The following is a 21,654-nucleotide window of genomic DNA, read 5'->3' as shown; positions in this document are numbered from 1 at the left end:
CTATTTAAAAAATGTACAACTACTGTACAGTGTCCTAAGTAACAAATGTGCAGCTACTGTATGGTGTCCTAAGTAACAAATTTACAGCTACTGTATGGTGTCCTAAGTAAAAAATGTACAGCTATTGTACAGTGTAAATAAGTAACAAATGTACAGCTGGTGTACAGTGTCCTAAGTAACAAATGTACAGCTACTATACAGTGTATTAAGTAACAAATGTACAGCTAATGTATGGTGTCTAAGTAACGAATGTACAACTACTGTACAGTGTCCTAAGTAACAAATGTACAACTAATGTTTGGTGACTACGTAATGAATGTACAACTACTATACAGTGTGTAAGTAATGAATATACAACTACTGTACAGTGTCCTAAGTAACAAATGTGCAGCTACTGTACAGTAAGCAATGAATGTAAAACTACTATACGGTGTCCTAACTATCAAATGTACAGCTACTGTACGATGTCTAAGTAACAAATGTACAGCTACTGTATAGTGTCCTAAGTAACAAATGTACAACTACTATACAGTGTCCTAAGTAACAAATGTACAGCTACTGTATAGTGTCATTAGTAACAAATGTACAGCTACTGTATAGTGTCATTAGTAACAAATGTACAGCTACTATACAGTGTCCTAAGTAACAAATGTACATCTACTTATACAATGTCTAAGTAACAAATGTACAGCTGCTGTACAGTGTCGTAAGAAACAAATGTACAACTACTGTACGGTGTCTAAGTAATGAATGTACAACTATACAGTGTCTATGTAATGAATGTACAACTACTGTACAGTGCCCTAAGTAACAAATGTACAGCTACTGTACGATATCTAGGTAACAAATGTACAGCTACTGTACAGTGTCATTAGTAACAATGCACAGCTGCTGTACAGTGGCAGATATTTTGTTAAATGTTATATGTAATCACAACTCTGATGCTTTCTTTCTGAACAGGCAGGGAGTGCTATAGTGAAAACAGAGCCTGATGGTGATTCAAGGTCCAGGAGGAGTGGAAGTAAATCCTCAAGATCTTCTCAGTCTTCATCTAGAAGGAGCACCCGATCCAAAAGATAGATGTTACGTACAACCTGGGAATAATTTCTATAATTTCCAAGTGCTAGACAAGTGTTCATAGTTCGCTGTCAGCTATTCTGTTGGAAAGCATACATTTCTATTGAAGTGAAAACATCAAAATTCTGATTCAGCATGAAAAAAAATTCTTTTTTTTTTTCTTCTTTTTAGCTGACTTCTATATGTACCAGTATGCTGTGAATGTTTGGATCTTGTGTATATAAGTATTGTTCTTAAAAATTATTTCAATAAAAAAAATTATCAACAAAGTAAAATGTATATTAACTCAGTAAAATGTACAGTAACTTGGTAAAATGTACAGAAACTGATTCTTTGAGGACATATGTTAAGATTCAAAGATCTTGTAAATGTTTGAGATGAAGTATACTCGTGGGTATAAGTTAAGATTCAAAGATGTTGTAAATGTCTGAGATGAAGTATGATATATATGTGGTCTGTGGAAAGCTCTGGGTTAAAAATGATGTGTTCAAGAAAATATTTGTCATAAGTGTACTCTGCTCTGATCTGCAATATAGTTTGCCAATTAAGGGCTTCATATCAGATCGTAAGACTTAAATAATCCTATTACCAGAAATATAAACTTGACTGATCTGTCTACTAATGAAAACATTACCAAATATCAAGAAATAGATTTATTTGTTAGTGTTTTATAGAGTATCAATATAATTGCAAATCGAGATATTTTTGCATGGGCTGTAGTCATTACATTTTTTGGTTAGTGTTTTACAGTACAGCAAAACATACAGGTTACTTATTTCCATACATGCCAACCATTATGCTTTTGGAATAATCATTATGCTATTTTTTCTCACTAAATTACGCCTTACGCATAACTTTATTCGGATTATCCATTTTCGGTATGTCCCCTTCCCAAAAATAAATAAATTTGTTTTCTCAATTTTGATAACATGCCAGTAATCTCACAGACCGTATTCTAGAAGAGATGGCTTCTATGTAACTACGACTTAAGAGTACGCTTGTCTGAAGACTTGCATGCACTTTCCTAACAGTATTCTGTTTATAGCAGTTGCCCTATTTCCAAGAAACATGCTGGTTTCTACTTTCAACTTTTGACCTCAGTTTCTATTTATGGTAGCTGTATGGCTTAGTTAGGAGAGAACAGACTGGTTTTCTGACTTTTAATCTTTGCTTCCAGATTCTTTGTTCTAATTCATGTCTGGTACAGAAACCAGTCTGTAGGTATTTGATGCTAAAAGTGAAGTCAGATTTATTCTAGCCAATGCATGTGTTAGAGCAAAAATATTTTTCAAATAATTTCACAGATGGATTAGGAAAAGACAAAAAACCAATTCAGAGATGAATACATGAATTACAGAATACATTGTTCCATTCTAGGGCAGCTTCATGCCTCTTGCAGGCTGCGTGGAAAGGATTTTAATATTGGTCATGGTGGTAAAACAAAGAAACCTCGAATTAGCTCATTTATTAACTCCAATACTAAGGTAACTTCTTTTTTACAGCAGAACTAAATTGTGAACATGAATTTTTGTAAGTGCAGAGGTGTTATCTACGAAGTTCTTAATAGAACACGGACTACCCCTGGTCCTTTGTTCAAACGGATGTTTCCTGATTCCAAAATTGCAGAAAATATGCATGTGCAAGAACAAAATCATCAAATATTTTTAGTTGTTTAGCAGAAGATACGTCACTTAAAATTGCAGAAGCCATGAAAATTGGGCCATTTAGTATTGCAACAGACAGGAGTAGTGATTGTGACAAAATGTTGTACCCAGTCTGTGCAAAATGTTGTACCCAGTCTGTGTAAGAGACTTTGACAATGAAAAGGGCAAAGTCAGAGAGCTCTTCTTTCATTACTGGATTTAACAGTAGATTCCACTGGAGAAAACATTTTTTTTTATTTTGCTTGATGATGCTTTGAATAAACTTAAGTTGGCAGAACTATATGGTTTTTTTAGCTGATACTGCATCAGTGGTGACTGGAATTCATAAAGGAGTTGCATTCTATATTTTGAAAAATGTCTCCATCATTGTACATATCAGGTTGTCTGTCATATGATGCACCATGCTGCAGGAAAGGCTGCTGATAAATTAGAAGGAGAACTCCTGAAGTATCAAGCTGGCACTCTACCTGATAATGTACTTCATGCAGACAGAGTTGATTTTCTTCATTTATTTCCCAGCATAAAGACCCAATAACTGTAAGATATAAATTTCCTCTTCTTTGTCAGGTTATGAAAGGAATTTTGGTTCTTTACCATTCTAATGCTGACTGTGAGAGATAGTTCAGTATTGTTAACAAAAATAAAACTGAATTCAGATCCAGGCTCTGTAACCCAGCACTTAGTGTTCTGCTGGTGTGCAAAACATTTGTAGTCTCAGCTGGTACAAAGTGTTTTGAATGCAGTATGAGAGTCTGTTGCTTTTTAAAGCTCAGAATGTTATATACGAGAACTTGAAGCAGTAATTGATGTTAAAAGTCCAGATGGATAAATAAATGATTTTGTACATATGGTCATTGAATTTTTATCATGTTATATGTTGATTATTCTTTGTGCTCGGATTACTTTTTTTGCCCACTTGGATTATACTTTTTCCTTGCCAGGGGTTGGCATGTATGTATTTCCAATGCCTTGTGCCTGGACACACCACATTAGCTGACTTGAGCTGGTATGGAGGGAATCAAACCCACACCCATTCAGTCATTAGTCTGACATGCTAACCACTTATTTACCATGGCTGTTGTCTCCATTATTCATTAGGAAAATATTATGTGGCAAATTTGAAACATACATTTTTCCTTAGATATAATAGCTGGGCTTCAAGTTCATAATGGCTGCAATAATGCTAACCATATAGAAAAGCATATTTCTACTTGAAATGGCTGCAACATTGGTTCACTCACTGACAAGTTTGCTGATAACTAAACTTGACAAAGGCTTGGATAAATGAGATTGTTGTTAGAACTTCATCAACGTGAAACATTTTCTGAATTAATCAGATCTAAATGGACATTTTCAGATTATAAAAAATATTTATTTCTCAATCAGTGTAGATTAAACTTAAAGTAAAATGGTTAGAATGTCTTTTACAGTAAGTACAAAATAAGTGCTCTTATCTGTCCAATTAAAGCAGAACTGACCATTCTGCTGAATCCAACAACCTTCTATAACAATCCATTTTTACCTATCTTGAGTTTGTGAATATTTTTTGTTATTTACAAGTAGTGTTGTAAAAATAAATGCCACAAATTTATTTAAAATTATTTGGTGTGTTTGCTGATCAGTTTTTTTTTTGTTTCTGTGAAAGTAGTGAATTATTAAGTTTAGTTTTTTTTTAAAAATATAAATATTCTGCTTTCTCCGATTAAATGCAAAGTTTCTTGTTTGGCTTTGCTCAGATTTCAGGTTACTGAGTAAGAAAGTTTTGCTTTTGATAGTAACATTAGGAAAGATGATGTGATCATTTACTGTGCAAGTGCACAGTATTTGCCTTTTAGTAACAAGGGTACATGAAAATGTCTGCTAGTGATGGTGAGCAGAGAACATAATATTTAGGTGTCTGTATCTTTTGTTACCTGGAGCACACTTAAATTTATAGTATCATAAATAAAATTTTGGAAGAAATGTTTGGGTTCCTTTTTTTCTGTTATTCTGTTGTAGCAGGATGGATTTATTTCTGTTACTTTTAATTGTCAAGTTCGGTCTTTAGTATAGACCTGACAGAGATGGGCAACTCCAAATGATGGGGTCAAATGAGATGGGCAACTCTAAATGATGGAGTCAAGTGAGATGGGCAACTCCAAAAATGATAAGGTCAGATGAGATGGGCAACTCAAAATATTGGGGTCAAATGAGATGGGAAACTCCAAATGATGGAGTCAAATGAGATGGGCAACTCCAAAAATGATAAGGTCAAATGAGATGGGCAACTCAAAATATTGGGGTAAAATGAGATGGGCAACTCCAAATGATGGAGTTAAATGAGATGGGCAACTCCAAAAATGAGATGGGCAACTCAAAATATTGGGGTTGAATTAGATGTGCAATCCCTGGCTGAATCATACCAAAGACTTACAAAAATGGTACTAACAGCTGCCTTGCTTGGCGCTCAACATTAAGAGGTTAGTGTTAGGACTGGTCGGTCTGGGATAATGTGACAGGGTGGGACAATATGCATCATGTCTGTGGCATGATGCCCCAGTGCTAGACATCACTATAAACTGCCACATTGCAGACATTGTAGCAATATGACTGAAAAATTGTTAAAGCTATGTTAAAAATCCAAATCACATCACAAATCACAACTGTATATTTGAATGTCATGGATATTTCTTAGAGTACCTAATAAACCGTTACCCACCCATGCACCTCATAGAGGCATTGGTATGTCATATTTTGCTTGATACAATTTTATCAGCATGTCTTGTCTCTCAGTTTTAGCTTGCTTTGCCATAAAGCCAAGTGAGCTTATGGTATGGTCCTGAGACAGACCATCATGTGTCGTGTTTCTATGTTTTTTGTGGCAGCCACTGGAACAATTCAGCCAAATTTTGCAGAAAACATCCTGAAATGAAGACCGTTCAGTTTTGTACAAAATAAAGATGATTTGCAATTAAATAATGGCCACCCTTACTAAAAAAATTAACAACCTTGAAACAACTTTTCAAGAAAACTGATAGCAGGATTTGACAAAATGTGACAGTATTATGAAGGCCTTTCAAGTTTGTGCAGATATGCCATTATGGCCAACTTTACTGAAAATATAACTTTCAAAAATTTAAACACTCAGCAGAGCTTGACCTAGAGGCCTTTTAAATTTACATAATTGATTATAATCTACCATAAAAAATGTGTACCAATAGTAAAGGAAGAAACCATTAAATGACTTCTCAAAAACTCTTAAAGAGAGTTAACTAAATCTGACAGAAGTATCCTAGAATGAATGCATTTCAGATTTGTGCAAATGATGCCAATTTAAATATTCTTTGGCCATCATTTATTATTAGTGGAACACCTTGTTATAATTTCTTCGTCAAATACATTACCCAATCATAATACCTTAGGAGAACTGTTACAAATCTATAGTCTTCAACTTAGTAAGAAAAAAAAACACAAAACTAACAAGTTTAGTAAAATTCAACAAATAATTGATTTCTCTTGAATATAAAGTGAAAATTTAAAAGGAACTTACAGTATTATGAATTTCTGGTGGCCTAGTGGTTAGAGCATACAAGAAATCCAAATCACGCATACACACACACACACAGAGTATAATGAATTAAATCCCAGATGATCCTAAAGTTGTGTCACAAGTCCAAAACGTATAGTGTTCTAATTGAATTCCAGTTGTGTTCACAATAAATTCCAATCATGAATGTGCTGATGTGTTAATAGCCTTGAATATGCCGATATACAATTACTCTTCATGTATCTCAGTGATTTAATTCAGAATGTTCTTGAATGAATTCACAATAATTCCAAAATTATGATTTAGTCCAAAAGATTTAGTAAGCGCTTTGTTATTTAAACGAATAATTTAAACAAATCAATCCTTTGAGACTATAACTGAAGACTAATAAAAGACTGATTCCATCTGACAAATGTTAAAAGAGGAATGAATAATTCAGATGTAAACAACTTTATTGATCCCCACTTGGCCTATGTCACAATTGATCATTTTCTAAAAATACTCTTATCATCCCAAAGGAAATTTCTATACAATTCATAAACAAACTCGGGTCTCTTTTCTTAAATTTTAGCAGCCAACCTGTTATAAATCAGGTAGACCATAGAATTTCCAAGGGGAAAACCAATGTCCTAAACTTGAATCCAAGTAAACTTGTTTACAAATATTATGTTAAAGTTGAGTGTACTCATGGACAGAGTTAGCTATGTAATATGTTGTATAGAAATGAATTTAAAATTTAGTCATGAACAGAAATTAAGCTCAATATAGATATACATGATGCTACTACCTCAAAAATCCAGCCTTCCCAGGCTATAACTTTTCAACTAAAAGCTAAAAGTTATCTGCCCACCTAACTGGCTTTTAGATAGTGATTTCCCCTTAATACAGGGAATGTACCAAGACTTGTGAATGCTTAAGTTATTTCTCCCACTCTTGCTAAGTAGCATGCTCTCTACAAAGAAGAATTGCAATCCACATAGAAGCATTTTGGGAGTTTTGTTTACCTTAAAGCATCCTATCTTTGGCAACAAAATTTCTGGCTTTTCAGTGTAACTTTGCCATGCTCACACATTTAGGCACCCTTGGTATGTACATGCATGGGTCGTGATTGCGTCCACTCACATTGCTACTATAGCTGTATTTAAGTTGGGGCATGTCTGGTGATATGGAAAACTTAAATAAGATTGCTGTATAAATCTGCTACAGTCAGATACATAAAGGTAGGTTTTCTATATTAAACTAGTCATTATCCACATCGTACTTGTATACATGACACTCATTGATTTTACCTGTATAGCCCATAATTTGGTATATATGCTGTCATACGGCCTTTCCTACAGGTAACATTGTCTTACAATTGATATTATAGCATCCACTTAATAAGTATCATTAATGATGCTTCAGTGCATTATTTTTTTACATGTATGGTGTGTACTTTAGAAAATTAAATTATATTTAAATATAGTTTGCACCATAATTGTTTACTTACAGGTAAGTTTTCTATGCATAGTTATAGCATCTACATAGTTACTATAAGTGACACTTAAATGATTTTCCTTTTGTTGGCAGTTAGTTGTCCTTTCTTACAGGTAACATTGATTATAATTAATTATAAGTATTAATAGCAATACTCCAATACTCTACCTGTATGGATAGCCACATGCACCTTCTTAAAGGTAATTATCATTGTGTATAGCACTGCATGTACACTCTGAACTTTATGTAGCTGGATGTGTTCCACGCTACACCTGTATATACTATCTGCTCTATTTAGTCTTACAGATTTAGACCATAGATGAAACCAGTCTGACAACCACTCTACATGTGTAGTCTTACAGATTAAGATGCTGAGTGGTCTAAAGCGCTCTCCGTTATGGATCACTGTCATCTCACCTCTGTCTGCGTGGGTTCAAGTCTAGGATTCGGCCAATGTGGGTATGTGAGAAAGCTTGCCAGTAGCTTCTCATGGGTCGGTGGTTTTTCCCAGGGTTTTTCCGGGTTCTTCCTCCACCATTGATACTGACTGCCATGCATAGCCTATCGTGTACTGAAAAATGACATTAAACTCCACAACAACAACAACAGATTTAGACCATAGATGAAACCGGTCTGACAACCACTGTACATGTGTAGCTTATTCTGGCTGTCATATCAATAAACATCAGACTTGTATATTATGGACAGAAGTCAATGGGCAGCAGTAATGGAGGTATTAATAGAGAAGGAGAGTGCACCTTGAGGGACACATACATCATCTCTTTGCACACTCATGTTTGACAGCATATCACTTGCTGTGGAGTGAGAAAAAGAGCAGACAAAAAGTCTCAGTTACCATCTTGTAGATCAGAATCTATGACCAGCTACATTGATCAATATCCAGTACTAAGTCCCAGCCTCAAGAACTGGACAAAGTCATGCCAACCAAGATGGTCCTGTTTAGACTCAAGCAGACTCTGACATATACCTCTGATTGTAATAGGTCACAACTACAGTCCATCATTATGCATCAACAACCAGAAGAATGAGCTTTGTCCATAGATCTTTCTAACATGCATAGTGCCACTAGACACTCCCTGCCTACAATGCATAGATTGGTGCTGCAGTATCCAAGAGATGTCACTTCACTTTGTTCTCAAGCCTTTGCTGCTCACAGGGAGCCTGTACTTAGTGACTGCTCCGAAGTCACCATATCTGACTTGGGATGTTCTGCAGCATAGTGAGCCACCATCCTCAACATTCTTCTCCAGCTACTTTGTATGTAGCACAAGAGATGTCTGCTTCAACACCTTTATCCAACACAATTCCCCATGTCATTATTAGATTTTACTTGATGTGTGAAGACTACGGGCTTTGACAGAAGAAGTTTTCCATCTAGTGCCACCTAAGTCAATTAAAAAGACCCAAACATTAACCAAGCTCTTTTCTCACAAAGATGCCTTCCCTCAAACTAAGTTGTCAGTTCTATAAGTCCCAGGCACCACTTTTCCATTTGGATACCTCAGCAGTCAACCAAGATATTACTGATTTGGGAATGACAAGCCATCCTCTATACACATGGATTGAAAGGCTGTTGTGGCCATAGGTGCTATGTTGGATCTCATGGCTGTCTTTCCACTCTGAATCCCACAGGACATGCATAGGAGTCTGTTTCAAGAAATGTCTGCATCTTAACAGAGCCGCCTAACCTAATCTAGCCAGTGGCATAACAGCAGCTGTGAATTTACAGCTAGCAGAACAAGATGTAGTACATGTTACCTCTTTTTTTATGACCATCATAAGGCCAGGATACCGCTCACATCTCATCTCTTTAATGGTTAGGTGGACAAAATCCGCACACAGGGAGACCAATTTCACTCCCTCACAATTGCAGCTACAGCAGAGGTATATTTCAGAGCAATCAACAAAAAAATTGCAGAGATGCACCTAGGACACAGGCCACTGGGAATCTAAAACTGTCAAAAACCACAGTTCTCCCAAACATAGGTAGAAAAGAGGCAGAGAGGGCAGGTGGTGGTTTTTGCCGGCATTTCTCTCCATGAAAGCCTCCCTATCTCAGACAGTTAAGTCATCTTTTTGCTGCCCTCATGACAGATCCTAGTAAGGGGAATGCTCCAATTCTTTGCTGACTAATGGGACAAGATATGCCATGATGACCTGCAGACCTGGCAAATGGTTTCCAAGGGACTCTGTATCACTTTCAGCACACCACCACCTTTTTCCAGGGTTCTTCACTATTTTCCCTGTCATCAACTCAATCATTCCATTCATCCTCCTTGATTGATGATGAAAACATCAAGACGTGTTGTAAATGTTATTGTTGTTGGTGGGAGAGACTGTACAATCAGTATGGACTTGGAAGATGGGTATCTTCATTCTTCAATCACAAGGCTTCCAGAAAGTTCCTGCAATTCACCAACAAAGACACCATTTACCAGTTCAGGGTACTCCAAGCTGGACTCTGCATCAGTCCATGGGGTTTGATTCTACTGGTGGACCAGGAAATGACCCATGTCTGGACCATATCCATTGCAGCATCATCAACTACTTGAACTACATTCTGCAAAACATCAGGTGTGTTAAATGTTAGAGCAAGACATGATGGTTCTTGTTACTCTCCTCCTCAACAAGGATAAATCCAACATTGCACCATCTCAACAGGTAGGGAGTTCAACACTCAAGTAAAGAGAGCTTGTCTCCCTCTGGAACAAACATTGAAAATCAGTAACATCTTGGTTTCCTTGCTTATACGGGATGATCTACCTGCCCAATAAAGTCCTTCACCTGCTGAGTTCACTCATCAACCTCTTAGTCCTAGGTCACCTATTTATGTACCTGTTATAAATAATTATGTTGTCTAAATGGAAGCTGGGAATGAACCTGTTGGATCAACTTCTCAGTCTGTACAGTTATGAGGTGCCATCTCAGAAGATGAGGCAACCTCACTTGGCTCATGTCATGTATAAATCTGCATTACAACTTCCAGAAATTACTATCTGTATGGATGTGAGCACAAAGAGCTGGGGTGGGGGCACACCTCTTTCCATCATTCTAGGAAGCCAATGGAGTCTGGCCCCCACAAAACCATTATTTACATATAAACATTCTTGATGTGAAAGCCATTTCAAAAGCTGTTCATTCATGGCAGGAGGATCTACATGTAAAGGGAATTCTCCTTCTGTCTGCTGAGGTGACTTTTTGCAAATGGCGAGGTGGAACCAGGTCCATGTACTTTTGCACTCTTGTTTGGAATTTTCTAAAGTTGTGTCTTCATTGACAAAATCCAGGCCAACTAAATACATTAGTGGACTCAATCCTGGAAGAATCACCTAAATCAACTGGAATGATCTCTTCTTGCCTCGCTTTTCACTAAATTATGTTCCTGGTGGGATCAACCAGTGATGGATCCATTTGGGACAATGTGGAATGCCAAACTCCCAAATTTTGTCTCACCATTCTCAGATCTGAAGGCCTGGGCAGCCAATGCTCTTTCTATTGACTGGAACAGCCTGGATGATTAGACTTGCCCTCAAGTACTTCTCAAGGATTCGAGATTGTCCCTCATTTGCTCAAGCAACCAAGATGGCAGGTGTTTCATCCTGACCCAGTTTGGCTATGTTCAGTATGGACATGGATCTTATTAAACAATCTGTCAGGAACAAACACTTCTCACAACCAGTGGTGTGGATGAGATGGCCTCCACTTTCAAAGCAAATGGAAATCCACTATAGGCATCAATATTTCAAATAGTTAACTTCCTGCTCAAGAGCCTCATTGGTTCACCTCACACAACACCTGTTTCCTCACTGCATTAGTGAACAGCAGGCAGAATCAGTGGAATACATATTCTGTCAGTGGAGCCAAACTACGTGCAGTTCCAACTAGTCAGTATAAGTTGTGACTGCCCCTATTTTAATTACCAAGAACAGGCTCCTGTTTGTGGTGAATACAACTTTTGTAATAAAATTTCTGTCTGCTATGGACACTACATGTCAAGGTCATCTATAGGAATAAGTACTAGTTCGTAAGAATGAGCCATTGTTAAAAAAATATTACTCCTCTTTTTACCTTTATAGATGAAAGGATGACATATCAGCACTGACCATTTGTCCTGGAAAAAGTGAGATATTCATTCTGGATATCAGAAAATAAAGACAAACCAAATGAAAGTGCTTTCATCTCAGCTCACAAAGTTAGGCCAGTTGCCACATTAACATTGTTCTAAAAGATTATTCTTCCTAAAAGGCTCAACTAGATCTGGTGGAACCTGTAGCCACATCACAACCAGTTACCCTCCCTGGTCATTAGAAGCTCTACAGGACACAGCTTCATGACTTCTACTGCATTTACTGGAGGGAAAATTTTCCCTTTTGAAGAGGCTCCCTGATATATGGAGTCTATTTTCTAGTCTGGTTATCTAGAAGCTGTCTCACATATGTGTGGACCAGAGATGATCTCTCCAGGGTAAGGCAATGTATATCCCTCCACCTCTTACCTATTCTAAGTCCAAGCAAAGCTCTTTTTTAGCTCTATTAGTCAGAAGAGTTTCTGCAAATGCCAGTTGTCCCATCATTTATTATCTATCTGTGTATGCCTGTTAGTACAGGTTTGTTATCACTGCTGTTCTTTAACTATGTTGAGGATGACCATGAAACTTTACACACACATTCATCATAAGGTCATATTGGACCCAAATGAAACAACCACTATAGCCACCATGGTGGCCATTTTGAAAATCATCTTATCACTACTTCCTGAATGGGATGATATTATCACCAAGGTGGTTTCACTCATTGGTCCTAAATGGTGGCCACCTTGAAAATCTTGTTATCACTACTCTGCCTCATTGGATGGTCATATCAACATTGCTTTCACCAAAAGGCTTCCTATGATCTCTTTTTGGCCCTAAATGGTGGCCATCTTGAAAATCTTTTTTATCATTACATTGCTTCAAGGGATTCATATTAACATTGCATTTTCACTAAAAGACTTCGTACAATGTCTCATTGGTCCTAAATGGCCACCAATAACTCACAGCCACGAGAGAAAAGCGGCACACATCTACATCCCAGACCATCACATCTATGGACTTCCCATGCCCAACTTGTAAAATCCTGTGTGGATCCAGCTTAGGACTCGGGAGCCACATGAGTAGTCACCAAGGGCTGCATCTAACGTCATCATTGGACATGAAGGACTATCGAAGAAGAAGATCTAAATGATGGCCATCTTGAAAATCTTATTATCGCTACTCCTGAATGGATGGCTATATCAAAATGGTGTTTTTGCCAACAGACTTCATATGATTTCTGTTTGGTCCTAAATGAAAATGGTGCCAATCTGACATCCATTATGTCTTCTATGGCAACCATCTTGACAATCTTGTTATTGCTACTCTTTAATAAATGGTCATATCACGATTGGGTTTTCACTAAAAGACCTGTTACACTGGACAACAAATTTTTACAAAAGTCATGTTACTGAAATAAAATTAGTCAATTCTTATCAATTTTTATGTGCTGAACACGAATATGACAGAGTCAAATTGCAAAATTGGCTCTAGTTTTTTTGTAATCTGCAAGAAATTAATGTTTACATAACGAAATGCATTCCAATAGTAAAAGGTCAACTGTAATAGCCTACCTATAAAAAATCAAGTCATTGACTACATCTTAGATTTCTTCGCCTGTCTCTTGTACAGCTGTTCGGGAGCATCTCTGAGGAGTGTCCAGCAGTAGTCAGCCAGCATTGTAGTGGACCATTTTCCCTGGTATCTTTGTTCCATTGTTGCGATATCTTGATGAAAACGTTCGCCGTGTTCATCACTAACAATACCACAGTTGCTAGGAAAGAAATCCAAATGGGAATGAAGGAAGTGAATCTTTAGAGACATATTGCAGCCAAGTTTCTTATACTTCATCAACATGTCTTCTACTAGTTCCTTATAGTTTTCTGCCCTAACATTTCCGAGGAAGTTTGTAGAAACTAGGCGAAAAGCATTCCATGCTTGTTTCGCGTCACCTTCCAGCAAGTTGTTGAACCGGTCATCTTTGAAAAGCTCTCGAATCTGAGGACCCACAAAAACTCCCTCTTTAATCTTTGCTTCGCTGAGTCGAGGGAATTTTTCATGCAGGTATCGGAATGCTGGCAAAGTCCGGTCAATGGCTTTCACGAAGTTCTTCATCAAACCTAGTTTGATGTGAAGGGGTGGTAGCAAGATTTTCTGAGCCTCAACCAGAGCTGGGTGTTGGATATTCTTCTCTCCAATGGCTACATTCTGCCTGTGAGTCCATTCCTTCCTCATGTAGTGCATTTCCCTTGCTCGGCTATCCCACTCGCATAAGAAACACATGTATTTTGTATATCCTTGCTGCAGTCCCATTAAAAGGGCAACTACCTTCAAATCACCACAGAGGTGCCAACTGTACTTGTTATACTCAATGGAATTCAGTAGCTGCCTTAAGTTATCGTATGTCTCTTTCATGTGGACAGCATACGCTACTGGAATAGATGGAAGAATGTTTCCATTGTGCAAAAGCACAGCCTTGAGACTCAGTTTCGAAGAGTCCACAAATAGTCTCCATTCTTGTGGGTCATGAGTGATTTTTAAAGCATTCATGAGGCCCTCAATATCGGAACAGAATATCAGATTACTTTCCTTTCTGAAGAAAGGCTCCAATTGCTGGTGGCGCTTTCGATATGCAGTAATTGTGACATCTTCTTCTAGAAGATTCCATTGTTGGAGTCTTGATCCTAGCAATTCTGCCTTGTTCTTTGATAAGTCCAAATCACGAATCAGGTCATTTAGTTCTTCCTGTGTTATTCTGTGTGGGGTTGATGATGCACCACAGTGAAAATCTGGATCACTGCATGCTGATGGACCAGGAGAAGAACAGGTCGACTCACCTTTGTCTTCGTCAGATGAATCAAGAGAATATTCTGCTGGAGGTTCTGGAATAGGAAGTCCCTCACCATGTGGAACTGGTCTCAATGCAGACGGAATGTTTGGGTAGACTATTCTCGACTTCTTTCGCTTCGTTATTCCGCCGGAAAGAGGAGGAACCAAGCAGAAGTAACAGTCATTTAGGTGGTTGCTTGGCTCTCTCCACACCATTGGGACTGCAAACGGCATTGATGACCTTTTGCAATTCAACCACTGTGAAAGCTGTGTTGTACATGTAGCACAGCATATATGCGGAGCCCAAGGCTTGTCTTGGTCACCAACCTTGCATCCGAAGTAAAGATGATATGCCTTCTTCACTTGAGAATTGATACTTTTCTTCTGGTTGGCAAATGTCACTTCCCCACAAATATAGCAAAAATTGTCCGCGGTATTAACACACTTTCGAGGCATTACTGTTCTTTATTGTACGTAAATGGATAAAATAATAAGTTTTATGTAACAGTAGCTTGAACTGTCTCGCACAACGTCTAAAATATTTTAAATGCTGAACCTATCTGATTGGGCTTTATATAGTACACTGCTTACGTCAGCTTCAGCAGCCGCCTGGCATTAGTATAATAGGCCTACACATGTATAGTACACTGCTGACGTCAACTTACTTCAGCAGCCGCATGGCATTAGTATTGCATTGCATCAGAAAATGATGCAATCAACTGTGGATGATGTGAGCATGATGGTATTATGCAATGTTACATCATTATTCCGGATGTTGCTGCAGTCCTACTGGAGAAATTTACACAGTGAAACATAGAAAATGAGGTATATGAATATCTTCAAAACGAGAGCCAATACAAATTTTTCACGGTTATATTCGTGTTCGGCACACCAAAATACTACAGATTAGGGCCTTTTCAAGTCAGCAATGATTTCACTGTTGACCAGTGTTATTATTCTAGTATTAAATGAAAATGGTGCCTATCTGACATCTAACACTTTGAAAAAGTAATTGATCCTACATGAAAATGAAAATGGTACCCATCATGCATCCAGTGTAGCTACCACAGCAGCCATCTTGAAAATCTTGTTATAACTTCTCAATCTGAATAAGTGATCATACTTATGATGAGCTTTTCAGTAAAAGACTTCTTATAATATCTGGTTGGCCTCTGTGAAAATGTTGATTCACCAAGCATCCAGCAAGAGTTTCTGTAATGAAAGCAACGCTAATCATACATCCAGTTTCATAGCCATGGTGGCCATCTTAAAAAAATCTCATTGCTACTCCCCAGAAAAGACAGTCCTTTAGATATGGGGGGATAATACTGTAAGACTTCTAATGGTTGGTCCTAAGTTAAAATTGTGTTGATCATTGTTATTACAACTCCTCTTGAAGGAATGTTGCACTGGACAGTGTAGTTAATTAAACAAAAACACTTCTCACTATATATAGTTAGTCTGTAATAAAATTTGCTTCAGTGCAATATCCTAGAATTGAAAAAAATCTTCTAATGGCAATTTCTCCAACAACACAAAAGGCCCACATGTCTCTTGCAGTATATATTTATTTCTGTATTAAAATTATGCTGGTCTTACCTTCAAAATGGCTGTCATGATGGCCATCCTGAACATTTGTATAGGTCTGCTTCTTCTGAAAGGATGGTCTTAATGACATGGGGTTTTCAATATGTAGCTGGCTCTGAATGAAAATGGTGTTCATCAACCATCATCATGAAATCGTAGTTGCCATCGACATAATCTTGTTATCTTGATTCTACTTCATATAGAGATCCCCAGTTACAGTCCTTTGCTGGGATGATCAAGATTAACTGTTAGTCACAATCAAGAGGATTAATTAGTCCCTTATTGAGAGGGACCTTAAATTCATGAAGATTAAGTCCCACGAGGTTCAACCCATTGTTACCGTAATGGCTTATCTAACTCATTCATCACTGGACATTGTTACCATGATGGCTTATCTAACTCATTCATCATTGGACATTGTTACCGTAATGGCTTATCTAACTGGTTCATCATTGGACATTGTTACCGCAATGGCTTATCTAACTCATTCATCATTGGACATTGTTACCGCAATGGCTTATCTAACTCATTCATCATTGGTGGTCGTTATGAAAGCTGTGTTTTGGAGATGAGACTACTTCCTCCACTATTTTACTTCAATGTTTGGTGCACCAGAACGAAGACATATTTACTTGGGGCCAATAGTTACGGAACAAAAAGTGACCCAAGCTAATACCAACTCACAGCAGTTGACAGTCCACTATAAGGAGTAGGTGTATCCTTTTTATCCCAGTTTTTGAGGCGATAAACTTTTAATGACATAATTCCCATTAAGTGCTATTGCCAGATTCCCTCCTCGCATCCTGCTCTGATGTCCCACAAGTATTTTGTGTCCCTGTAATGGCCTATAATGTGGCAGTGGTGGGAGAGGGGGAGTACAGACTTGATCTGTCTTCTTTCTAGTTTTGGACTTCTAGAACTTTCATCTGTTGACAGAATGGAATTTTCTTAATTGGATGAGGGTAATTTCTGTCTCAGAAAGGTAAGCAATGCAATAGCAACACTGGTAAGTATTATATCATTAAAATCAGTTTAGCACACAAGCGCATGCATGCAAGTGTGCACACACACACATTACTATATGTCAGGTTATTATCAGTAGTCTACATAGGGTTTGGAGTCCAGAATACAAAATCTGGATTACTTTATAGCAGATTATTATGCTTGTGCTCAAAATCATATCAAATTTATAAAGTTTTTCATGTTATCATTTTTATCGGATGTCTGCCAGTTATTATTTCATTATTGCTGTTATTATTATTATTATTATTATTATTGGTGTTATTACTCTTCACAATCGTGGCAAAGATTGGATGCCCCCCAAAGCTGCTAAGCATGATCCAGTCCTTCCACGATGACATGAAAGGCACACAGTACAGTATGATGGCTCAATGTCCAACCCCTTTGACATCTGCAGTGGAGTGAAACAGGGCTGTGTCCTCTTCCCCATGCTCTTTGGCATCTTCTTCACTGTCCAACTCAAGCACACCTTTGGGACATCCACAGAAGGGATCTACCTGCACATGCGAGCAGATGGCAGACTGTTCAACCTGGCACAACTGAAGGCAAAGAGCTAAGTGCATGAAGCAACCATCAGAGACATGCTCTTCGCAGACGATGCTGCTCTAGCCACTCATGCAGAAGCTGAGCTACAGTACCTGATGGACCGCTTTGCTAAAGTATGTGATGAGTTTAGGCTGACCATCAGCCTAAAGAAAACCAACATGATGGCTCAGGACACGGATCCACCAAGCATCATCATCAACAACTACAAACTTGAAGTAGTCAGTGCACATACCTCAGCTCTACCATCACCATCAACTTCTCACTTGATGCTGAGCTCAGTAAGCAGATTGGAAAGGCATCAACAACTCTCTCCAGGTTGTCGCAGAGAGTGTGGAACAACAGCATGCTGACCCTGAACACTAAGATCTGCATGTACCATGCCTGCATGCTAAGTACTCTCCTTTACGCCAGGGAAACCTGGACTCTGTACACCTCACAAGAGAAAAAAATGAGCGCCTTTCACATGTGATGCCTCCGATGCATACTCAAGATCACCTGGAGTGATCGAGTAACAAACAACGAGGTGCTTGAACGTGCCAAGATTCCCGGCATGGTCATACTCCTCTGCCAACATCACATCAGATGGCTGGGCCATGTATGTCAGATGGATGATGGACGGATCCCCAAAGACATTCTTTATTCAAAACTTGCCTCTGGCAAAAGATCAATTGGACAGCCACATCTCCGCTTCAAGGATGTCTGCAAGCACAACATGAAAGCCCTTGACATCGATGTCAACACCTGGGAAGAGCTTGCTCTAGACAGGTCCAGCTGGCGACATGCTCTGCTCGCTGGTCTGAAAGCTGGCGAGGACAAGCTATGCTTGCTAGATGATGCAAAGTCAACACAGAGGAAGAAGAAGCAGCTCACACCAGACTCAACCTTCAAGTGCAGCAAGGACTGCCACTTCCATGTTGGGCTACATAGGCACAGTAGATGCTGCACAACCACCAACCGGGATATCTCTCATGGGCGCACTTCATCATCTCTCAAGACTAACAAATGACAACCAACTAACCTGGTGTTATTATTATTATTATTATTAATTGTATTGTTGTTGTTATTATTATTATTATTATTATTATTATTATTAATGTTGTTATTATTATTATTATTATTATTATTATTATTATTAATGTTGTTATTATTATTGTTGTTGTTGTTGTTGTTGTTATTATTATTATTATTATTATTATTATTATTATTATTATTATTATTATTATTATTAATGTTATTGTTATTATTGTTTCACCTGCATTAGCATTGTCACTTTTCTGGTGGTGGTGATAGAAGCATTGTGAACGTAAAAGTTTTGTGTTGAAGTTGTGTGTTAAAACTTAAACAAGTCAGATGCAAGTGGAAAAAATGGCCCACAAATAATAGCAAAAAAAATTTTAATATTAATAATGCTACTAACACTACTGCTAATGAATGAATAAAACAAATATTCAAGGAAACACAGGATTTTTAATTAATAGTGCAATAACTTCACCATGCCAACTGTGAATAGTTTTGTACAATGAGTCTGCTTTTGTTTTCTTCATTCTTCTGTACACTACGTAGAACCCAGGCTTAGACACTTCTTTTTTATTCTTCATTCCTAATAGGTGGCACAAAATGGCTTCCAGCATCTGCATACCTCCTACAATAATGGACCAGCCATTCCAGAGATATTTAAGGGTAAGGCAATGAAGAGTATTGGTAGAGATATTATAGGGCACTTTAGTCCCCCACCTTTAAGTATCACCAGTATCACATGAGAGAACATCAACCAATTTAGCATATTGATTGCAGCTTTCTTTATGAGTTTTATATGGTCTACTGTGTTTTTTTAAAAACCAAGTTACTTAATCCCTTATGTGGCTCTTTTACAGCATCCGATTTTTTCTTCTTCTTTTAAATGTATCATTTGACAGTATGCATATTGCCAATTATTTTTGAATACTCATAGCTTATATGCATGTCTTATTCAAATTGCCAGTGCTTGTCATTTTTTTATATGTGCTGTCATACAGAGAATTACCTTATTTCATTTGCTGAAGGAAAATTGACTTGAAAGGCAAAAGATTCAAACAGCCCAACCTAAATTTACTTTGAAATATTGCATTACTTTATTTTCTGGAATATGTTTAAAAATGTGCTTGAATGACATTTGCAGAATTTATTAAAATATTGCAAAGTCATTAATATTAATTTACACTATAGTATTTCTGATTTAATTCATGCAGTAATTGTTAAGAAAGTTTAGTGTTTTTTTTCTTTCTTTCTATTTTACGTTGTTTTATTTCCACAATTCAGTGTTTTCTTGCATTGTTCATTTAATATAATCAATTTTAAATATGTCATTTCATTTTATTCTCTGTATAAATATTGAAAATCTAGTCACTCACTTTCTCTCGCTCATTGAACTTTTCTCATGCTTATTCATTTTTTTCTTCCTGCATTTTAAGGTTTTCTTTAAGTTTTCAATATGATGGCATTAAAAAGCAAGCATTTTTTTATGTCTAACCTGCATGTTACTTACTATGTCTAACCTGCATCTTACTTACTATGTCTAACCTGCATGTTACTTACTAAATTATTTGATTTGAAAACACTCTCCCATAGTGATATAGATTTATTTAATTGGATACAGCAGACAGACCCACTGACATCATTTATCAATATTCCAGTTGGTAATGCCCATTCATCAAATACCATTTGGACCCCATTGCCTTTCCATGGGTAACCATAAGATAGGACATAGGGAACAGCTGAGAAGAAAACTGCCACCATACAGTAACTATTATATAATTAATGATAATTATTGTTAATTATATAACTATTATATAATTAAATATAATTATAAAAATTAAGCTCATATGGGTCTTCCATTGCTGTACTACATTTTGACCTGGCAGGTATAACATTTTGTTCTTTATTTTTTTGTTGTTGTTGGGTTGGGTAAATCAAGAACAAAAGAAAGGTCTTCAGCTTTTGCAGATCTGATAAATAATAGATTTGCCATGACATAGATATTGTTTCTTTTTCTACATTTGTACATGTATTAATAATGGAATAGACACTGCCATTACCCTGAATCCGAAAATAGATTGGGAAAATCTAGTTATTAATAGATCAGAATGTAGGTCTAATTTAAGCTCATATTGGGATTCCAACGCAATACTGATTTTTTACTTAGGGTATGATAAGACTATTGTTATTTTATTTATTTTTTGTTAAAATACAAACAATAGGCACATGTATATGAAATGTACTTACTAGACATGTTATATATATATACATGCTAACATTATGGAGAGCAAAGGTTCAGTCATACCTGCTGGTGTGTAATTTCTAAAAATATAACATTTTGTTATTCCGAACTCATGAGCTATACTTGGTGAGTATTTAGCCTTTATTTCCCAGTTATTACTTTCCTTAGCTGTTCTTCTAATGGATCAATGATATGTCAGTAATATGTTTCTTTATTTATTTATTTATTTATTTATTTATTGTTTGTGCATATGTATATGTGATAGTGATACTCAACAAATTTGTATGCAGAGACTCAAAGAAGAACTTTATAGCTTTCAAAAGCTTTGACAATTGTTTGTAAAATCAACAAAATTTTCATGTTATTAATATTGTTTTATAAGCAACAGTGGAACATCGAAACATGGTAATATTTACTCACGCTTTTGATTAAACCAACAAGTTATTCACCACCACTTTTTTATGGCCATTAATATATATATAAGTGGCAGAGACCAATTTATTGTTCTAATGTGTTAATCAGGACAAAAATGTACAGAGGCTTCTGTTCTAATTATTGAACCCTTGTACTCTAAGTGTGAAAC

General features: G+C 37.0%; 1 protein-coding gene across 1 annotated transcript in view; it reads left to right on the top strand.

Annotated features, from left to right (window-relative positions):
• Positions 1 to 4,703, top strand: part of LOC149804344 (symplekin-like) — a 102,565-nt gene extending 97,862 nt beyond the window's left edge. Inside the window, exon 34 of the mRNA XM_089939127.1 lies at positions 961 to 4,703. Within this exon, the coding sequence (XP_089795253.1) occupies positions 961 to 1,080 (120 nt within the window). The 3' untranslated portion in view covers positions 1,081 to 4,703. The remainder of the gene's footprint in view (positions 1 to 960) is intronic.
• Positions 4,704 to 21,654: the final 16,951 nt, after the last annotated feature.

Source organism: Sinohyriopsis cumingii, chromosome 2, assembly GCF_028554795.1.
Source record: "Sinohyriopsis cumingii isolate HCF-2022 chromosome 2, ASM2855479v2, whole genome shotgun sequence".
Lineage (NCBI taxonomy): Eukaryota > Metazoa > Mollusca > Bivalvia > Unionida > Unionidae > Sinohyriopsis > Sinohyriopsis cumingii.
The sequence above is the reverse complement of the archived record's forward strand: the minus strand, read 5'-3'. Positions and strand labels throughout refer to the sequence as shown.